The sequence below is a fragment of the Varroa jacobsoni genome, unplaced genomic scaffold (assembly GCF_002532875.2).
Source record: "Varroa jacobsoni isolate VJ856 unplaced genomic scaffold, vjacob_1.0 scaffold_1290, whole genome shotgun sequence".
Lineage (NCBI taxonomy): Eukaryota > Metazoa > Arthropoda > Arachnida > Mesostigmata > Varroidae > Varroa > Varroa jacobsoni.
The window spans coordinates 69042-87474 of NW_019214192.1; the positions used below are offsets into that span (position 1 = coordinate 69042).

The window sequence follows — 18433 nt, forward strand, 5'->3', positions numbered from 1 at the left end:
GAGTCCCACGCTAAACCGTTTCTTTGTAAGCGGGACACCCGTCATATGTAATTGAGTTGTTCTGGGTTCTTTCCTTCACTCCTAAATGAAAGGGCAGTGCGCGCGTAGGTGACTTTCAGGCCAGTATGGAAAGAAATGGGAAAAGTTCTCGATCTCCCTAGAGAATCACCTCGAAAGAATGAGGGATTGGTGTGAGTAGCTAACGTGAATTTTTTGAATGCGTTACCTTGGTAACCTACAACTAACAACTATGCTGCAGCGTTAATTCAGATCTTAGAGTTATTACTAATAAGGAAGATAGAGGATAAAAAGAGAATAAGAAATTAGGGAAGATAAAATATTACTATAAATGTTAACGGGTGTTGTCATCTGTTTCATGGGTCACTTGGAGAAATCCTAAATACGTTCAACCAGCGCCCACTGCAATCGATTTCCTATAGGGGCAGGTCCTTGATGCTATACCTAAAAAAAGTGTAGGTAACGTTACAGCAACCATAGACATTTGCCCAACTGAGCGCTAGCTAGTTCTCTCATACAATTTTAAATTACCTCTATAAATATATTATAAAATAAAAAATAAACCTCAAAACTCGGAAGCATTATCCTTAGAGCGGCTCCACTGCCATTTCCCGTTGTCACCGTGATGAACATACATTAGAGACGCCGAATGTTGCGAGATATTCCATACGATCTGATGGTAATGTTTTAAGGTGAGGCAAGAAGCGTATGTTTGACTGAACACTCCATGCAATAAATTGTGTTCGACAATCAGCTAGATTATCATCTGTTTGTTATTATATACACGCTTCAAATTAAAGCGGCCTTAAGAGTAATCTCTCTAAAAGTAAATATAAAAAACAACGATTTGAAGTAACTGTTTTAGATATGAAATAATTTAATTATAACGATGTTTTCTACCGTTCCTATGTGCCTTATATCTGTGGTAGACACACTGCATCTGAATTTTCTCCATGCACAATTTATCGGTCATATGAAGACGAATTATTATTACCCATTTATTCCTTTATATTAAGAAGAAGTATCGTATACCTCATAGGTACTACGGAATAATTTTCAAATAAGAAACTTTTGAATTGTCTGTTGTATGTGTATATGCATAAGTAATTTTTGTCTCGTAAATAATATCATAAGTACCATTGTTTACGTGCAGAAACTAGCTGCTAATTCTATACACATATTTAATGTAAGTCGTGTCATGCGGAACAGGATACATTTATTCCATTAATAGCAGACGAATTTTTTTCGACGTAACAATGGTATTAATAAAGCATCGCGTACCGGCTGTAACAGTGACGTCCAGTTGATCTCCTTTAATACACATCAGACAAACGAGCAGAAATATAACTGCATAATAAAAAGTTTATCCAAGTAAAACGATACAATAAGTACGTTTTCATTTCGGGTCTTGCTCTGAAGTAACTAAAAGCCCCACTTCTAGTCCACCAGTATTTTTACCAACCCGATTGCTGCTCTCATATATCATCTGTGCGGCAAAAATTGTCGTGGCAATTCTCCATTACGCCGCCCTTAATAGGAAAAACACTTTTTTTTCAAACACTTGAATATGAAGATGGTACGTTTATTTCGCCATACCATCGCTAAGTTCGTACCGCCGTCGGATCGTGAATAGGTAGGAGGGGGTTGCTGAGAGCTGCTCAGTTGTGTTTTCATCATTTTCGCTCTACGAGGCTCGATTGCTCAAAATCTCCAATTGTTAGTGTACTCGTCTCGAGTAACACTAGGATTAAGGAAGGATTGCCTCTTCAGCTGGAAACTATCAATTTATTCGACATTGCTAAGCAATGCCCTTCTTCTTCCTCTGTTATTCACAAGACTAGCTAGGCGAGCAGTTGGACTGATGTAATGTAAGCATTTTTTGTGTGACGTAATATTTGAATCTGTTCTGAAGCGAGGTTCGATAAGGATACAAAGGTCCAGAGTTACCAAGGCAAATATTTGAGCAATCAAGTCTACTTTGGATAATAAATTAGCCCTAAATTTCCTTGAAATTTTGAAGAAAATTAGAATTTTCACAGTGCTATGTGAAGTGGCGTCTGATACACGTAATGCATCCGTCTTTTATCTCTTCAAAAAAAAATATAGACATTCAGAAACGATACGTGATAGCAGTATTGGTCGACGCACTTGGAACATTTAGGACGGCCCTCTAGTCACAGACCTTTTAGGCAAGTCCTTTTTTGAATTAAGGGATAATGGCATGGATGGGCGTGATGAAAGTTCTCGATTCAGCGCCGTCGCTAAACCCGACTTGGACTTTTCTTTTGTACAATTTTGTCAAATTTATTTCACATAATGAGAAAAATAACTAACGAAATTCAATCAATGGGCATCTTCAAGTTTGAGCATGTAAGTATTCTGTACGCTTTTTGAAGTGGCTGTTGTTGTGCGTCTATGGAACCGCGTTAATAGCGAATTTTTATTTATCTTCAATGGTTTCCTAGTAAGGTTTGCTCACAGAGAGAAAAATCTTTAAACAATCTATTTCATGCGAGTTACCGCATCTTTTTTAATGTAGTTCCTTAACAGAGGTTTGCAGGTATGAATAGTCTATTATTATGTATCCTGTTTTACCTCTCAAATGGTCCAGCTCGCAGTTTCTGCGGACCAATTTCTGTTTGTTTTCTATTTAAATAAGTGCGTCACTGCTTGACTGTGGAAAAGTATTCATAACTGTAATAACATAAAAAATAACATAAAAACGAATATGTTTTTACCACTGCTGCTGGTCGCTGCGTACACCGCATCGTGCCTTACTACTCGATGCGTTTGCATTTGTTCGCATAACTAAATAGAATTGTTTCTCGAATGAATGATCTTTGCAAACAAATTTCTTTCAAACCTCAGGTAGAACCGATATGTGTGTTAATTAAGTCAGCAAACTGTTACGTTATTTATTACGTAATTATTGCAAGACCAATGTGTATAGTACATACAGTCCTGTAATATGGTATGAAAAACGCAATGCGTTCATCAATCTTGGTTGTTCGCCTCAGGCTGTTCGAAGTGTCCAAGGGTATACTAGAGAGAATCCGCAACGGATGTTTAGCCGGTTATTGACGTTACAGCAAAGAATGGCCCGAGAGCCTCTAGGCTTCGTTCCTGCGCGAAGCTGTCGACTCGTACACGATACCTTGATAACGGACACACCAAATGATATATATATATATATGTAAAAGTGTTCATGTAAACAGTCTGGGATTTAAAACAAATAGTGATTGCTTGGTTTCTTCTACTTCACCTCTTGCTGTAAGTACGTAAATTATGAGCAAGTAAAGAGAGTTATCTATGTGTTATATGCTTGAGATCTTGACGTAAATAATGGCGTCTTTATTATAGTGTGTCAAGCTTCGGTTTGCTGTTATAAATAGGTTTGTTTTATAAATAATAATATGTAAATTTGATAATATATCTATAAAGCAGTATTAAACATAACAACTAAGTTGTGTGATGATGACCGGTTGTATTGCATAGACAACTTTACATAAAAGCTATTCTATAAATATATTCAGTAGAAGCCGACTTAAGAAAATATGAATCATACTAAAACATGAATGTACTGCACTAGTCACAAACGCGATAATGAAAACGAAAGCAGGGCAGAGAGACTGCATCGTTAACGGTTATAATCTTCCCCTCAAGCGTAGTGACCATGTTTGAGAGACAATATGGAGAAATCTGTGAACTGCGAATCGAGTTCCAACACGTTGTGTGCTTCTTCCACTCTCTTCAAGCGCAATTCGTTATTGCACCAGCTCTGTAGAAATCCGGGTATGCGTCGTAACTTTTTAATTTATATTCCCTAGTGAACTGTTTTTAGGCCTGTATTTTGTTCGAAGCGAACCGTCGCTTCAATTTCTTAAAAATTACTGTGTCTCACAGAGCAAAAACGAATCCATTTCTATCTGAGATATTGAGACCCAAAATACTCTTAGGTTTGATTAATTTCTTTTTCAGGTTAGATTGATCTCTTTAAGGTCACCAATAGTTGCTGGAGATGATGCCGACCCGTAGTAAGACAAAATCGTAAACGACTAATAGGTGTCCCTTCGAATCGAAGATCATTTGTAACTGCTGGAATTGATGTAACTGCTTTGGATCGCCGTTATTATTTGTCCAGGTCGAGCTCAACCACCTTGCCGTGCAGAACGATTTCCTTTACCTCGGGTATAGACGGCTTTACTTTTCTAAATACTTCCACGACGTTTTGAGAATAAAAACTCAACATTTCTAAGAGCCGTGGCAAATGTGCATTGCGAGCTAACATATACTGTGTACAGGTGCTGCCGCACGACTGTTAGGGCTGTTCTACATTTTTTTAGGTATATAGAACTACTAGAGTAAGTGAACTGTTGCAATGGCAAGCCGCGCTCCTACCAGGCATAAGCGTTTGCGAACCAGGATAGAAGTTCGCAATTACAGCATTTTTAGCTATGCCCCTTCATATAAAAGACTCCAATTTAAGGATATCACAGTTTTCGTCATTCTACGCAAAACGGCCATTTCTCGAACAAATGATATACACATATATATATATATATATAAAGAAGACGTCTAGCTTGGTGATGGGAAAGGGTCTATTATAAATGCTCGTTGTGAATCAAATCGGGATCGTCAGCTTTGTTCCTCCGGAGTTCCTCGATGGCTGCCATCACCTCTAGCTTTTTCAAGTGCGCAATGTATATCAAGCGTTTATTGATCTCGTACAGCTTGGCGAAGTATACAATTGCAGAAAAAAGTATCTTGACTGGCCAGCGTATCCTTGAACTGTTGAATGAAGAAGGTCGTTTCGACTAAACATGCTGTTTTTCAGATTTGCAGATGTATTTGTAGCCACAAACCTTTCTCATAATCGTTGCGGGTCTTATCGAAGCCTTAAAATCAGTGATTAATAGTGTCTTATTAATGTTTAGCGACTATAAAAGAAAATGAGCTCGAAAAGCCTGTGTGACAACAACACTAGTTTGGCCATTATTCTGTATGCTATTTGGCTGAACAGTAATTGGAAAACTTGATCGTAGCCATTCCAAGCATTACATTTAATGAACGTATATATTTTAATTGACTGGTGTATCAATGTAGAAGTTTCAGCTACTGGAGAAGTTTGAGATACGATAAAAAGTAAATAAATGGACTGTACATTAAGATTTATATATATAAGGTTCCTTAAAGTTAAACGTTGCTAGAGTTTCTAGAACGGAGGCTACAAAGGTCTGCTCTACCAATAGGCGGTACAGTTGGACCCATACAGCAGCACCATTCTCTCTAGATATAAAAATATGCTGTCAGCCAACCGTATTTAATATATTTACACTTACCTCGCAATAAAAGCGTACCCTTATCCTCACGTGGTGTTCGAACCAAAATTCTGTTTTTTCTCCTTCCGTTCCTCCTGTTAACTTTGTTGTCTTTTTACATTTTATCAAGTTTTAATGTTCAAGTTTCTGCCACATTTTTATTGCTAAATTTTAAGTGGCGAAATTATTCAAGTTATAAAATGCATTTTACCTAAACATGAACCAGCACTTGTTGATGCTTAAATGTCTTCTTCTAGAATTCTGTTGGAAAAAAAAATCTACTTCCTTATGATCCTAAAGTGACATGAACTTTCCTAGCGTATCGTTTTTTCGAGCCGCTTTGAAAAAAAAATACAGATTCCCAAGATCCTCAACTATCGAATCTTGGCGGTATAACATGCGTCACTTGTGCTATAATGTATGTAGTGCTATATTTAATAGGTTAATTAATGGTTCATTGTGACTAAACATTTTTTGGGCATATATTATATTATAAACATAACAGACTCAGCGTTAGGTGACCTATCATGCACTGCTGTAACGTAGATCAATAAACTACATAGTCACCGCCCTGTGTTCAAGGGCCCATACACACGACGCGAATGAATCCCTAACAACGCTTAACATTGAAGTACCGATATTCCATTTTTATTATTCATTATACAATGCTGCTCACAGTTTTTTTTTTTTACTGATTTATCATCATATTCACTGCTGTAGCTTATTTTTGCAATACTTGGGGAATTCGTTACAGAATTACATTTCCTTTTTTCTTGGCGGTCATTATTTTAAAATATTATTATAATAATAACAACTTCAGTTGTTATTATAGTAGTTACCGTAATAATTATTCATACCGCTGTATGTACAGGATACACGTTTTTGTCAAGTATTGTTATGAATATTACTATTGTGGTCTCGTTTTTCGAAGCTCTTCCAGCTTCACGAAATCAGCCTCATCTCGTATGAACTTGATAGATCATGCTCTCTTTTTCGGTTTTTTTTTTTCTTTTTTTTTTTTGCAGTCTCTTATCGTTACGCGTGGATTTACTAGAGACCGTAGAGATTGTGACTTATTTGATAACTTAGTTCCCGAATCGTCGTCACCACCTGCCATTTGCTTCCATCCATATTTTTCTACTCTAATACCAATTGTTTCCACTGCTTGTTCAGCGCGTTTTTCATCTTCATCAGAGTACTCGCCGTTAATGTCATATCATTTATTAGTCATTCGCGTACCATGTATCGTCTCGACACACGCACAACCATACGCTGTGATCTGTTAGCCTCTGTGAAATACTGTCATTAAAACACGTGCTTTTCCTAAATCATACAGTTACACTCATACGTTCAATTGGTATCTTTTTCTATCGGGCTAGTTCCTCTTTATTTTCACTATAAACCCCTTTGACTTTCATATGTGTTGCTGCTAATTGCCATTGTATTAGTTATCATAAAGTTTCTTCTCTTTATCTAGTATTTCAGTAACTTTCTCCTCGTGCTGCTACCGTATTTTGAATACTAATTAACATCAATCAGAGAGTGATGTGATTGTTAATCGCTATTGAAAAAAAATGAATATAATACTTTCTATTCAGCAACAATTCTCGAATAATATTTAAAATGTGAGAATTTTTCAAAGAGTTTCGTATAATTATTAAATCATTTACCGAAAGAGTCCCTGCGTTTGGTTCTGTTTTTCTCACTTTATTAAAGGAGACGAACGCATCATTGGTCATATTATCAATACGACTGTTAATATCATCGTAAACACAGTTATTATCTGCTGCTGCTGCTGCTGCTACTACTCAAGGTACTCTCAGTGAAAGCTGTCCTCCTGTTTGTTTTTATTCTATTCTCTTCTGTCTATACCTCAATATTCAACACGATTCTTCAGCATTTTCGGCGGTACCACATGGAGTCCAATCGTCCTACGCTGCGAATAGAGCTCTATTAATGTGTCTCGTTTGTAACATTATTTAGCCACGCCAGCAAGATAAGGAAAATTATCCAAAATCATAATAATTTTCGGTTATCAGGTTTTTTTTAATTTTTTTTAATCAATTAGCAAGTACTGTTCGCTAACTTCTTTTTTTTTTTCGTTAAAAAATAAGATGTAACTACACTTTTTAATTGACGCTCTCACGTGGTCTTCAATATGCAGTACAACATATCGTCTCTTTAGCAAGACCGATGTTGTCAAAGATATCGAAAGTGTATTCTCATGACCGATTTCTATGCGTTGGTCGGCGATGTTCATGGTAGCAAAGGAAGTCTGAGAGTATCGTCCGCTACAATCCTCAGCACATCATTGATCTTCACTAGCTGTAGCAAGCATCGCTTTGATTGAGCAGGCTGCTTCCACGTTCAGGCCAAAGACGCAGAAAAAAAACAGGTGCACATATAGTTGATGTGTAAGGCACTGTGGGGCCAGATAGGCTAGTTGGTGCGGTAGAATACGCCACGCCCGCCGCGAATGCTTGTATTGGTGATGGTTGGCAGAAGTACAACGAGGGCAAGAAGTCCGCACGAAAGCATCTTTACTATTAAATCCGACTGTTCTTTTGGGCTGCCGGGAATCAGCGAAAGGATGTTTTCAGCAGTCTGATTATAGCTTGCCGGGAGAATAATTCTGGAAGTTCAAACACATATACAAAATTTCGACCGCAATTTCAATACATACAGATAACTTCGATGATACTTTAAGCTTGTAAATATTTTCCAGGTCCTTCAAATGAGTTCGCCATCAATCTGTAAAGGGGCAACCATCGACTCCCGTGCTCAATCCAAACTTGAAATTTGCATAGTGTAGTTATAAAAATAAGCAAAGATAAAAATTGATTCTATTTTTTGTGTTGAAAATGAAATTAAAATTAAGATCAAGTGGTTTGATGATCTGATTATGTCAACTTACTGATCACTCTGAGCCTCGATGAATCCTGTAATGGCAGTACAAGCAAACATCGCAAAAATGACTAGTCCACACGAAGCGTGAACCGGCACCAATCGTTGACGAAGCGAGAACGATCGTCGACGGCAGCACAGCAGTAACACGAAGCAGAACAAAGCGAACACCAGCTGCAAAAATTCATAAATTAAATCATGACAAAGTACCATCCGGGACAAAAAAAATTCAAAACCCAGAAAAACATAAGAATGCTTAGTTTGGTTTTCAGGTGCCGCGAGAAATCGACTAACTTTCATTTATAAAATGAGGATCAAATGTCCAACAGCGATGTCAAATTTAAAATTCGAAACATTTAGGACGAAGGCTATATACATTATCCGATTGCGCCCCTTGAGAAATTCATTTGAAAACCATGTCGAATTGAGCAAATTTTGTGAATCACAGAAATAATGATAATCTGCCCAGTTTTTTGGTCTTGGTGGTTTTGGTTTGCCCAGATCTGGTTTTTACAAATTTAGATCGTATTGATCTATGTATGTATTGCTGAAACCTGGTATCTACGGGAAACGTCTATTTCCGTCGGGAAGAGACGACGTACTAGCTAAAACTACAAAATGCCACGATCAAAACGCTTTGTTTTAAAAACCTGAGAAACTCATGATCCTAAATCAGTATGCGTGGAGCGAAATCAGCAAATAAATTAAACTACTAATAATGTACGGATTTTTTTTGCTTAGTTGTCTGGTCGAATTTCCCGTAGTTGCCCGCGGCAATAGCTTCGACGCTCGTTCTGTAGTAACTTCGAATCGTATATCTACGCAAGAGTGCCATTTCGAAATAATTCATCCTGTTATCTTATCATGTATTACGTTATATTACCTGAAAAACGAAGAGTCCGCAGGTTGCTAACGCGAGCCAGGTATGCACTGAACGAAAGTGCGCTACAGCCTGATTATGAGTGTGCATAAAAGTCACATAGAAGCCTACTGTGATGCATGCTGTTCCCAGCAACTGAAGCAGCAGGTGAACGAATCGTGCGTACGATCGCTTGCAGCAGTCAAATACGCGAAAGGAAAGTATTGCCTGCGATGTAAGACAAGATCAAACAGCGCAGAGAGGCCGGCGAGGTTGTAACGCAGGCCGCCGTTGCATGGAAAATAAGAAGAACGAGTTAGGAGAAGTGCAACATATCGACACAAATGCATTCGACAGGGCGACGCAGCGGAGCAACGAAAAAGTTACGGCTGCCTTTACATGTTCTGCCCGTAGGGGATACATATATGTCACATAGAATTAAAACATTGTTCGTGCTGTTTGAGCATGACTTGTTAGAATATATTTGTTGAACAGATAGTGCGTAATACGTAAAAAGGTATCGCTATCTTCCACACGCACTTCGGCCACGGTAAATCGACACCGGGTCTGTAACGAGTCTACAAAATGTAGACAAGTGCCCTGTCATCGAAGCCCATATGACGACGTTAGGTGCCATATTACCCACATCATATCATTCAGACTATCGCGATTTGTTGATCAATTTGATATGTAATTAATCTTTACGAACTACAGAATCGCAGTGCCGGTTTAAAGGCAGAATATGTAACCCTTAATTCTCTGAAAGTATTGCTCCTCACAGTTACCGGGGGATCACATGACAGTTGCTTTTCAGGACCGGCCAGGTTGCATTCGGGGTCTTGTAGGTATGAAGGTCTTCAGAGAGCTTACGAAGCTTAATGCTTTGCACTTGCTCGTTTCGTTAGAGTTTCTCCGCTTCTCTCTTCTTCTCCGTCTCCCACACCCCAGGCCTCTTACTAGCCCCAGTAGTCCTTCGGGATCTTTGCGAACTAAAGCCTAAAAGGACGATTTAGCAGACCGACCGACGGTCAGAGACAGTCGAGTCTTCCTTCTTTCAATCGACTCAGTCGTTGTTAGCTTTTGTTCCTCTGAGCGCAAACTCAATTACATCTAGAAACGCTCTTTTCCTGCCGCTGCCGACAAGTCTGTTTCGGCTCACTCCTTTTCAGTTTAGGTAATGGGAAGCTATGACGACAACGACGGACGCGCTTGAAAACATTCTACAAAGTGCGGTAAAGGCGCGAGTCAAAACACTAAACACAGTATAAGTTTTTGCCATAATCATCCCGAATGTAAATGGCTCGATCAACTGTTTTTAACTAAAAAACGAGTTGTCCATTGATTTTAAAGTACAGGGCTTACGAGGGTGTAGCACACAAGAACGGAATAAATTCTGTTTATATCTGGATAATAAAATTGATTTGGCAGTACCGCATTAGCGTCGCACTCTCAAATAACAATACTCCCGACATATTAGTTAATTAAACTAGCGGTTTAATTTCTGTTTCAAAGATTAGAACTCACTATTTAACATTCAAAGTATTCGTTGGAGTCCGATGCAAACTAAGGAAGGTGGTAATATATGAAGCGAACTCCCTAAATGGCGGTAATCACTGACAAAACGATTTGCAAATACATTTCCTAATGTGCTTTAATATCTGCATTATATTATTACGATTCCTGTTATTTGCAACACAGACGACGCCATCAACGACCTCGCTCGCCCAGTTAACAACCTGCCGCCAACGAATTCTATGTTAGTGATCCTGCTACGCAGACGTACAAATACCCACTTCCTGTTCCGGCAGGTGATGCAGCCTCATTTTTGGCAGCGTCAAGCTGGAAAATCAAACACTTGTGCTACAAAAACCAGTAACCGGTGCTCATTAAAGCTGGCTGTAAACACATGGGCGAATAAGTGGCAAGCACAACGAACATAAGATCCCGATACATATGATCTTAACGCCACATTACAGCAAAGATACGAGAAAGTAAATGCTATAATTGGAGAACAATCGTCTTGTTTTAACGCGTTCAAGCAAAGCAAAAATAATCGACCTGCTGCCGAAGAAAACTAACTATATCTATATTTTCGCAGCGACTTAACTGTGAGATGGCAATTCTCTTCGTGTTGCTAATACTAGCACAGTATTTCCGCCAAGGTCCATGTGCTTTGTCTAATGGCAGTACACACAAACATAAGTCGAAACACGGAGGGCTCATACACGTATACACTATTTAGTGCAGAGCAATACTCTCAGCACTCAGTTGTAACTACCCGGGTCTATATTTGTTGCCAATTATTCAGCTTAAAGGTAGACTCAGCATAATCAATCAAGCACCACTACAGTGACTGCCCTCATGAAGCCAAGGTTTAAGAAGCGGCAAATATATATTGATGAAAAAATATGACTCTAACTAACCACTAGCTAAAGTGAAATTCGTTTTTGCTTTTGTCGCAGCTGGTCTAACAGGGGAAATCATTTTGTGCCTGAATGACTAAGGGTAAAGTTAACAAAGAGCAGAAGAGGCTACAGTTTCAGGCCGCGTGCCCTCTTTTTACGGTGATGTCTTAATTCATTCTGTTAAAGTGAAGCGGCCTCCCCAATTCAAGAATGGAGCCTCCCCTGAAAAAAAATCGACTGTAGGGTCCATTTGGTTAGAATAGAAAAGGAGCAGTAGGGGTCATATACAACGCAGGCATTGGCTCAAGCAAAGCTTCTACGACCAACGCTTACAAAGGCTCCGGCTCAGCGTATTCCAAAACAAAAACAGTAAGTATTAATTGCAATTAAAATTACAATGCCGCGGAAATGATTGCTTTTTCTGGACCTGTCGTGACGATGTCCTAATGAATCAGCCGTAGCAAGTCATGTGTCTGTCGTGTTCAGCTGCTATGGAGGCATCAACTCGTCCTTTTCCACGTCCTACAATATACGTGAATAAGAAAGGTGATATGTTTGAGTTATACACGACATAATGCAGGCTAACGTGGGAATTCACGCGGCTGATTGTACCTATTGATATAATTGCTTCATTTTCACCTAGTGCAAGAAGGATGCGGGTGTTATGGTGGCCATATATGAGATAATCGTCCAACAGAGAGTCCGATAGACTTTGACGAGCTTTGGGCATTACCCCGTTTACTTTTTTCTTATAATTAAACCCTTTAAAATATTAAAGTGCATACAATAAAGCACTTCAGCAGTTGACATAGGTCCTTTGTAAATAAATTGTAAACTGTGTAAAGCCTTGTCCAATAAAAGAGTAGGTAAGTAGGGAACGATCACTGGTTTCTTATACTCAAACTACCTGTTACCCAATGCTTTGATTTGCACGCTCCGCGTGGAAACCTTGAATGAGTCTATGGTTTTCTTAAACTGCGACGTGTAGCCGTCAAAAGCATTGCTGACATTCAGTCATATGACATAACCGTGGTACAAACTAACAATAGCATTGGCATCGGTAAACCATAATAGTCACATAAATGACTACAGTAATGTATATTGCTGCCCTATATATAAATGTATATTCGCGAGTTGGGGGACGAACGATAGCCTGGCGATACCCATAGCACTACGTGGCGCCATAAATTTTTAGACAGACAAATGTGGCTAGACAAACGGAGGTAGCACTGACAAGCAATGCGATAGTGAGCGCACAGAGTAAATAACCAAGAACCGTCAGCCGCAAAAAGCTCTTTTGACGTCCGCCAATAAAATATGCGAGAATCACGGAGCAGCGTAATACAGCTCTTATTAGAACCTAGCAAAACTATTTTCCCATAGATGGTACTGTGTATGCCATAGAAACCGCAGTTATGCAAGAGCATACGCGAAGCAATAGTCTACAGGGAGAACGTATCAAAAAAAAAACGCAGGAAGAGAGAGACACAGAGAAGAGGAGATTTGAGGCGGCTTCCTTGCTTCGGTGGCCTTATGGTCAAGAAATACGGACAGCGGAAGTAGCGAAAAACGCAGAAAGAGTACAAATGCTATTCGAAGATATAAAATTGTTTTTATAGCGGTAGATGATGATACTAGCGGCGAAACGCGCAAGCCTACGTCGACAATGACGGGCTGAAACTTTTAGCAAAAGGAGGAACTGGCGAATGTTTTTTTTATCTAGAAACTATAGACTAGTTTCTCAATTATTTTAAACATTTCGATATATAGCATTATGTAAATCTATAAGGGTAGCATATAAAACAAATTGATCTCATATAGTTTTTTACATTGAAAAAAGCGTGGAGCTCCGTAATGTACTCGGTGGTCCGTTGTTCCTCGTTTTTCCTTGACCAAACTATTCCATAGAGAGCACTTCTTAGACCCATAAGTTCAACATAATAAGATATATGAACTTGGGTATAATAAGCATTTTCCTTCATTTTTTACTTTTCGTTTCTATATGGTATAAGTCTCTCTCACTTTCGGTTTATGACTCTGATTGTTATGGGTTGATAGTTACATCTAAGATTTCACATACTGCTGCTGAGGTCGCAGAATGAGTCGGTCTCATTTGAACACATTCACTTTTCACTGACATAGACCTTTGCCGGCTATGGGATTCGGCAACTTATGAAGCTTTCCAAGTCACGAGTGATAACTCGGAAGGAAGCTGTGGAATATTGCGGAAATTTGCACCTAATATATTCAGTACTGAGGACTTGGGTAATTCCAATCAGTTAGTGAAGTTCCTACAAAGCGAGTGGCCGTATTGACTCATTGATATGATGTCAATTTCCGCAGATCTCCAACGGTGAACTGCTAGAACAGACGAATTGGTTTATTAAATTGTCTATAGTTTTTTGAGGCGCCTTGAATGTAACGGGGCAAATATGGGCTATATAAATTTGTCCAATAGAAAAAAATCAAAATATTAAGCATGCATTTTTACGTACGCATAGAAATGCTACGAAACTTCAATAGTGTTACTATTGTTATTACAGATTTTGCCTTTGAATTGCAAAAGTTTGCTTAAATGTAAGGAGGCAAAGTAAGCCACTAGTTTTTTTAGCACAGTTTCGTTGCGTTCAAAGCAAACTAAAAGCGAATTTTATTCAATGGAGATCATTTCGTTAGATTACAAGTACAGGATCACTTTGGTTTTATGGCATTATGGGTTAAAATAAGATGGGCTTGCATTTTCGAACATTTATATAATGGCATATTTATTTATAGATAATTCTCTATACCAGAATCATGGTCAGCTTGGTTCCGGAAAAATGGTGCACGTACTACTACAGTTACTCCACACTTATAGAATAATGTTCCTAGATGTTTTAGTATTTTGGTGCCTTTCGACGTAGGAAAACCTCATGACAAGATACGGTAAGATAGAGCATTTGATCACGTTTTCACCCAGTTAAGCTGGCCGTAAATCATTACAAAGTATCGTCATACACAGCTGTGATTATAGCTGTTTCTTGGAAATCGAATATTCTTCCTCTAGCTTTGCTGAAAATCATGAATGATTCATATAGTCCCACCTTGCAGGATCATATGAACTATAATACCATAGGTCTTTTTCTTCCTTTTTCTTTTTTTTTTTTTTGAGAAACAGTAAATAGTCGTGAGGGCCATCTTATGCTACGAGATAGGGAAGCCGGATGACCATACTGGTGTAATATTTTTCCGTGGCAACAGTTCGCTTGAACGGTCTAGTCGAGTAAATTTTTAGCTTACACCCATAACCCTCAGCGCTGAAGAAAAGGCACCGCTACCGGAGTAGGCAGCTATTACTCGACAGGGATTCAGGTAGTCACAGGAGCGTAGCACATAGATGCCATTCCTCCAATTAGTTCGAACAAAATTGTAAGCCTTCTTCTCAAGGAGAACATTACACTGATAACGATACGAAGCGATTCTTTATTATCAGTCGTAAAGAGTACCACTCACGATAGCAACTGACTTGTAAGGCTAATTTCTAAAATGCTGTTAAGCATCACATACTCCGCCGATACATTTTTTGTGTCAGATTGTAGGTTAAATTATGTATTGGTAAACGCTGACAAAGCTAATGTATATATAATAGTAAGGCGTTAAGGAAACGCCACATCCGATAGAATTATTTCATTTTCATCATCACAGACTACTCAGACATTTTACTAAAGATCTTCGTTAACGTACCTGGCCACAGAAGAACACGAACCCGATAATCATGAGGATGATGTGCAAGTTGAACTGAAGGAGCGGGTCCTTTTCGATATCGATACCACCTCGGAATTTGAATACCCAGTAAACAGTGAGCGCAACAACGCCGAAGATGATTAGCTGGCTCGAGAACAATGCCAGGCCGAGCAGGCAGGACACGAATCCCGAACAGCATCCGCCCTCTTTTTCCTCCATCGGCTCCATCTCGCGATGAGATGAGGTTTTCCTATGAAAATCGACAACAGAAATCAATTCAGCTATTACTATTATTGCTATTAAAACAAATTAACAATAAACAGAGCTAAATAGAACGTGATTGTTACGGCCATCACAATGTGCCCTCAAGCACCTGTTTTTCCGTCCACAGAGGTTACTTGTAAGCATTATTCAGTCTTCTTTTTTCGTTTGTTACAAGTCGAGCCAACCACATGAAATGTTCTTTTTGCATGAAAATCGATACAGATATAGAAAATGTACTTAAACCGATGTCACCTAATTGAAAACTACCATTCTATCACGATTCGAGGGTAGACGAATGGTTTGGCTGACTGCCTTAATTACTACAGGTTAATATTGCCATTAGCACTGCTAACACAAAATTGATACGTAAAAGAGACTGGTTTGTCTACCGTCTATAGTACCACTCCGTCTTGGCGACAGCAGCGATTCCTCTCGGGTCGTATAGTCGTTACGTGTAGACTGTAAACTTTCGTACCACATAGCGATTCCGGCTGCTAGTCTATAAGCAAATGACTTTTCCTGCTGTTTCGGCTGGTCTGAAGGGCTCGTTGGTATCAGTTATTCGACCCTAGAAGCCAACAGATTGTTATCGTATAACGGGTAACCAACCTCCCATAGCGCAACGATGGAAGCATAAAACATGAGCGCAACTATGTCGTAGTACAAGTCCACAATTGATACACTAATCTTTTTCATATCTCTAAACATCAGTGCAAGCGTACGATACCTGTTGAATTCACGCATGCACTATGCATGAAGCATTTATACGGAATAGAAGTAATCGCCGAATACAGCCGATTTCTACATGTTCGACTCGGTTTTTGTACGAGCAGGTGGTGGTAACCATAGGCCAACAATGAATTCTACAAGGACCACCGGCTTTGGTTCCTCCGTCAGCGTGATGGGCAACACATGTCGCACTTTTACTGTCTTTCTATCTCTACGCGCCTATCCTGTATGCGTAAGTTCGTCATCTACGTTACATTATGCTCTTAACTAAGCGTTAGGTTATGGAACTCAGCTGCCGATGTCGCAGTTAACGTGCCAATATAACCAATGTTCTAAGCTATCGTCAACGTTCTGAGTTTGTTGCCAGTTATCAAGACAGCCATGGTTCTTGCTAGCTAGAACGTCACGCCGAGTTAAGCTAGCTATGATTAGTCCGCCGCCGTAGTCATCTTTGCCGCACCTCTATTTTCTGTGATTAAGCGTTCGGACGCACACTCACATATCCGTGCGTTTATGCTTTTTTGCCTCACTTTGTCCATTGCTGTTTGGCGCATCAGCTGGCTTCCGAGGCCGACGGCCGTGTACTCGGTATCAGGCCGACTTTGCAACATGTAAATAGCGTCAAAAGTATTATCTCTTTTCTATAAGGGCAACTGCACTGGCAACAGGAGCTAACAATTTGACGTCCTGGGCGAATCGCATGAGGAGGCACAGATAAACAGACGGCAGCGTAGAGTTGACTGCGTTCAACAGCCGCTGAAGAACTTTATAGCCACTTGGATACGTATCTACGTGACAGAAAGTGGGCTAATGGAATAAGTTCCGATGTAACTGCTACTGTATCAGTCGTGTTGGACGAAACGGGGGCAGAAAAACATGGATTCCGTCAGAACTGGTCATTCGCATCCATAGTTTGTTGCTATTCCGAAACTGAGCAACGCCCGAGGGCATGAGGGTACTAGCAACTACCGCAGCCGTCTATGCCATCCATCATATCTTGCTTAGACATCAATGACATGCCTCCAGCATAGAGATGTCTGTGTGCGCGTGTGTGTTTGCGTACGGGCATAAAAGCATAAAAGGCTGGCAACTCCAATAGCCGGCAGCCAGTGCTTCTATATATATAAATCGGGCTCCTATAATGCCTTCCATTCTACTACACGCACATACAGATGCGGCACTTCGGATAAATGCGCGACATACATTGGCATCGAGGATGAAGCTGCCCTCGTAGTCTTCCTAAAGTTTGCTAAAAGACAGTTTCTGCATTTGCGTTCGGGGGGCAACACAACGGAAACACACAGAGGGCAGAGTAAAAGTCCGACGCGGTTAATGAAGAGACATATTTGTAAATGTTGTGTGCGCTATAATCTTGCACAGGGCCACATCAAACGAGCATCCACTGCTAGGCTTACTTCGTGTAGTGTAGCTCCCGCAGTTGAAGCTATAATGCTGAGGGTCCTGTGATAATGAACGAGATAAACAAATTCGAAAATGCCGCCACATTTAGATTGGTGCGTCGTCGGACAGGTTTGCAAATAATTGTCTCTATGGTCCTAGGGTGGTACCAGATTATTCTTGATGCGGCCAATGCCACTTCATTTTGAACACCAGCCGTCAACCAAACACCATAAGAAGCACGACACCAAAAAAAAAAGAGCATCGGCTGTAACGTGACAACTCAGATGGAATACTAATACATAATCATTTACCAGCCATCACCTCTATGCGGTTAGCACGCTCATTCGTTTAAGTTGTCACGGTTCTTTTTGGTATAATTAGGACGCGTGCTCTGCTCATTATTGAATGCTTATTATTATCATGGCCATAACCTTAATAAGCCCTCTAAGAGATTTCCACATTGGCCACCATATATCATGTGCTTACACAAATGCAATCAGAACGACAGAGGAGGAGGAAACAAACAGAAAAACCAAACTAGCTTGTGGCAATATATGTGAACATGGCCATAACGCGGAGACGTGGCTGTAGGAAGCAATGACGAGTTAATTACCTCAACTGAAAAAGGCCGGCACAACTTTTTGCCGACCGTTAAAACATGAACCAAAAACGACAGTAGAAACTGACTTGGTTATTCTCCCCCAATGAGGTAACGGTAGGTGAAGTCGAAAAGATGAACACGAGAAGTTTGCAAGCGCGTGTGTGCAAAATTCCTCTAAATATCTAATTATCACAACATACTATACTATATA

General features: G+C 39.7%; 1 protein-coding gene and 1 long non-coding RNA gene across 5 annotated transcripts; one reads left to right on the top strand and one right to left on the bottom strand.

Moving 5' to 3' along the window:
• The first annotated feature begins 2959 nt into the window (after positions 1 to 2959).
• LOC111268465 (uncharacterized) lies at positions 2960 to 5405 on the top strand. Its single transcript, XR_002685251.2, has 3 exons — positions 2960 to 3288; positions 3687 to 3810; positions 3997 to 5405. It is a non-coding gene; the product is annotated as an uncharacterized LOC111268465 (long non-coding RNA).
• Positions 5406 to 5956: 551 nt separating this feature from the next.
• Positions 5957 to 16538, bottom strand: LOC111268464 (transmembrane ascorbate-dependent reductase CYB561). 4 transcript variants are annotated; one of them, XM_022847479.2, is made up of 6 exons: positions 16219 to 16538; positions 15967 to 16059; positions 15228 to 15477; positions 9124 to 9327; positions 8251 to 8414; positions 5957 to 7968 (listed from the first exon to the last, which is right to left on the bottom strand). In XM_022847479.2, exons 2-6 carry the CDS (start codon positions 15969 to 15971, stop codon positions 7776 to 7778), a joined length of 816 nt encoding a protein of 271 aa, XP_022703214.1. In that variant the 5' UTR covers positions 15972 to 16059; positions 16219 to 16538; the 3' UTR covers positions 5957 to 7775. The 4 variants fall into 4 exon arrangements, with proteins under 4 accessions (XP_022703214.1, XP_022703215.1, XP_022703216.1 ...); XM_022847480.2 differs by having other exon boundaries at positions 15881 to 16059; positions 16219 to 16535; XM_022847481.2 differs by lacking the exons at positions 15967 to 16059; positions 16219 to 16538 and adding an exon at positions 15759 to 15868.
• Positions 16539 to 18433: the final 1895 nt, after the last annotated feature.

What these genes read in the sequence shown, in the direction of transcription:
- LOC111268464 (XM_022847477.2), bottom strand. Translation starts at nt 15,635, where the DNA reads ATGCTTACAAGTAACCTCTGTGGACGGAAAAACAG. An exon ending in CTCTGTGGACGGAAAAACAG is followed by an intron (nt 15,478 to 15,600) that starts GTGCTTGAGGGC and finishes CGATTTTCATAG; the next exon opens with GAAAACCTCATCTCATCGCG. An exon ending in TCGTGTTCTTCTGTGGCCAG is followed by an intron (nt 9,328 to 15,227) that starts GTACGTTAACGA and finishes CTTACATCGCAG; the next exon opens with GCAATACTTTCCTTTCGCGT.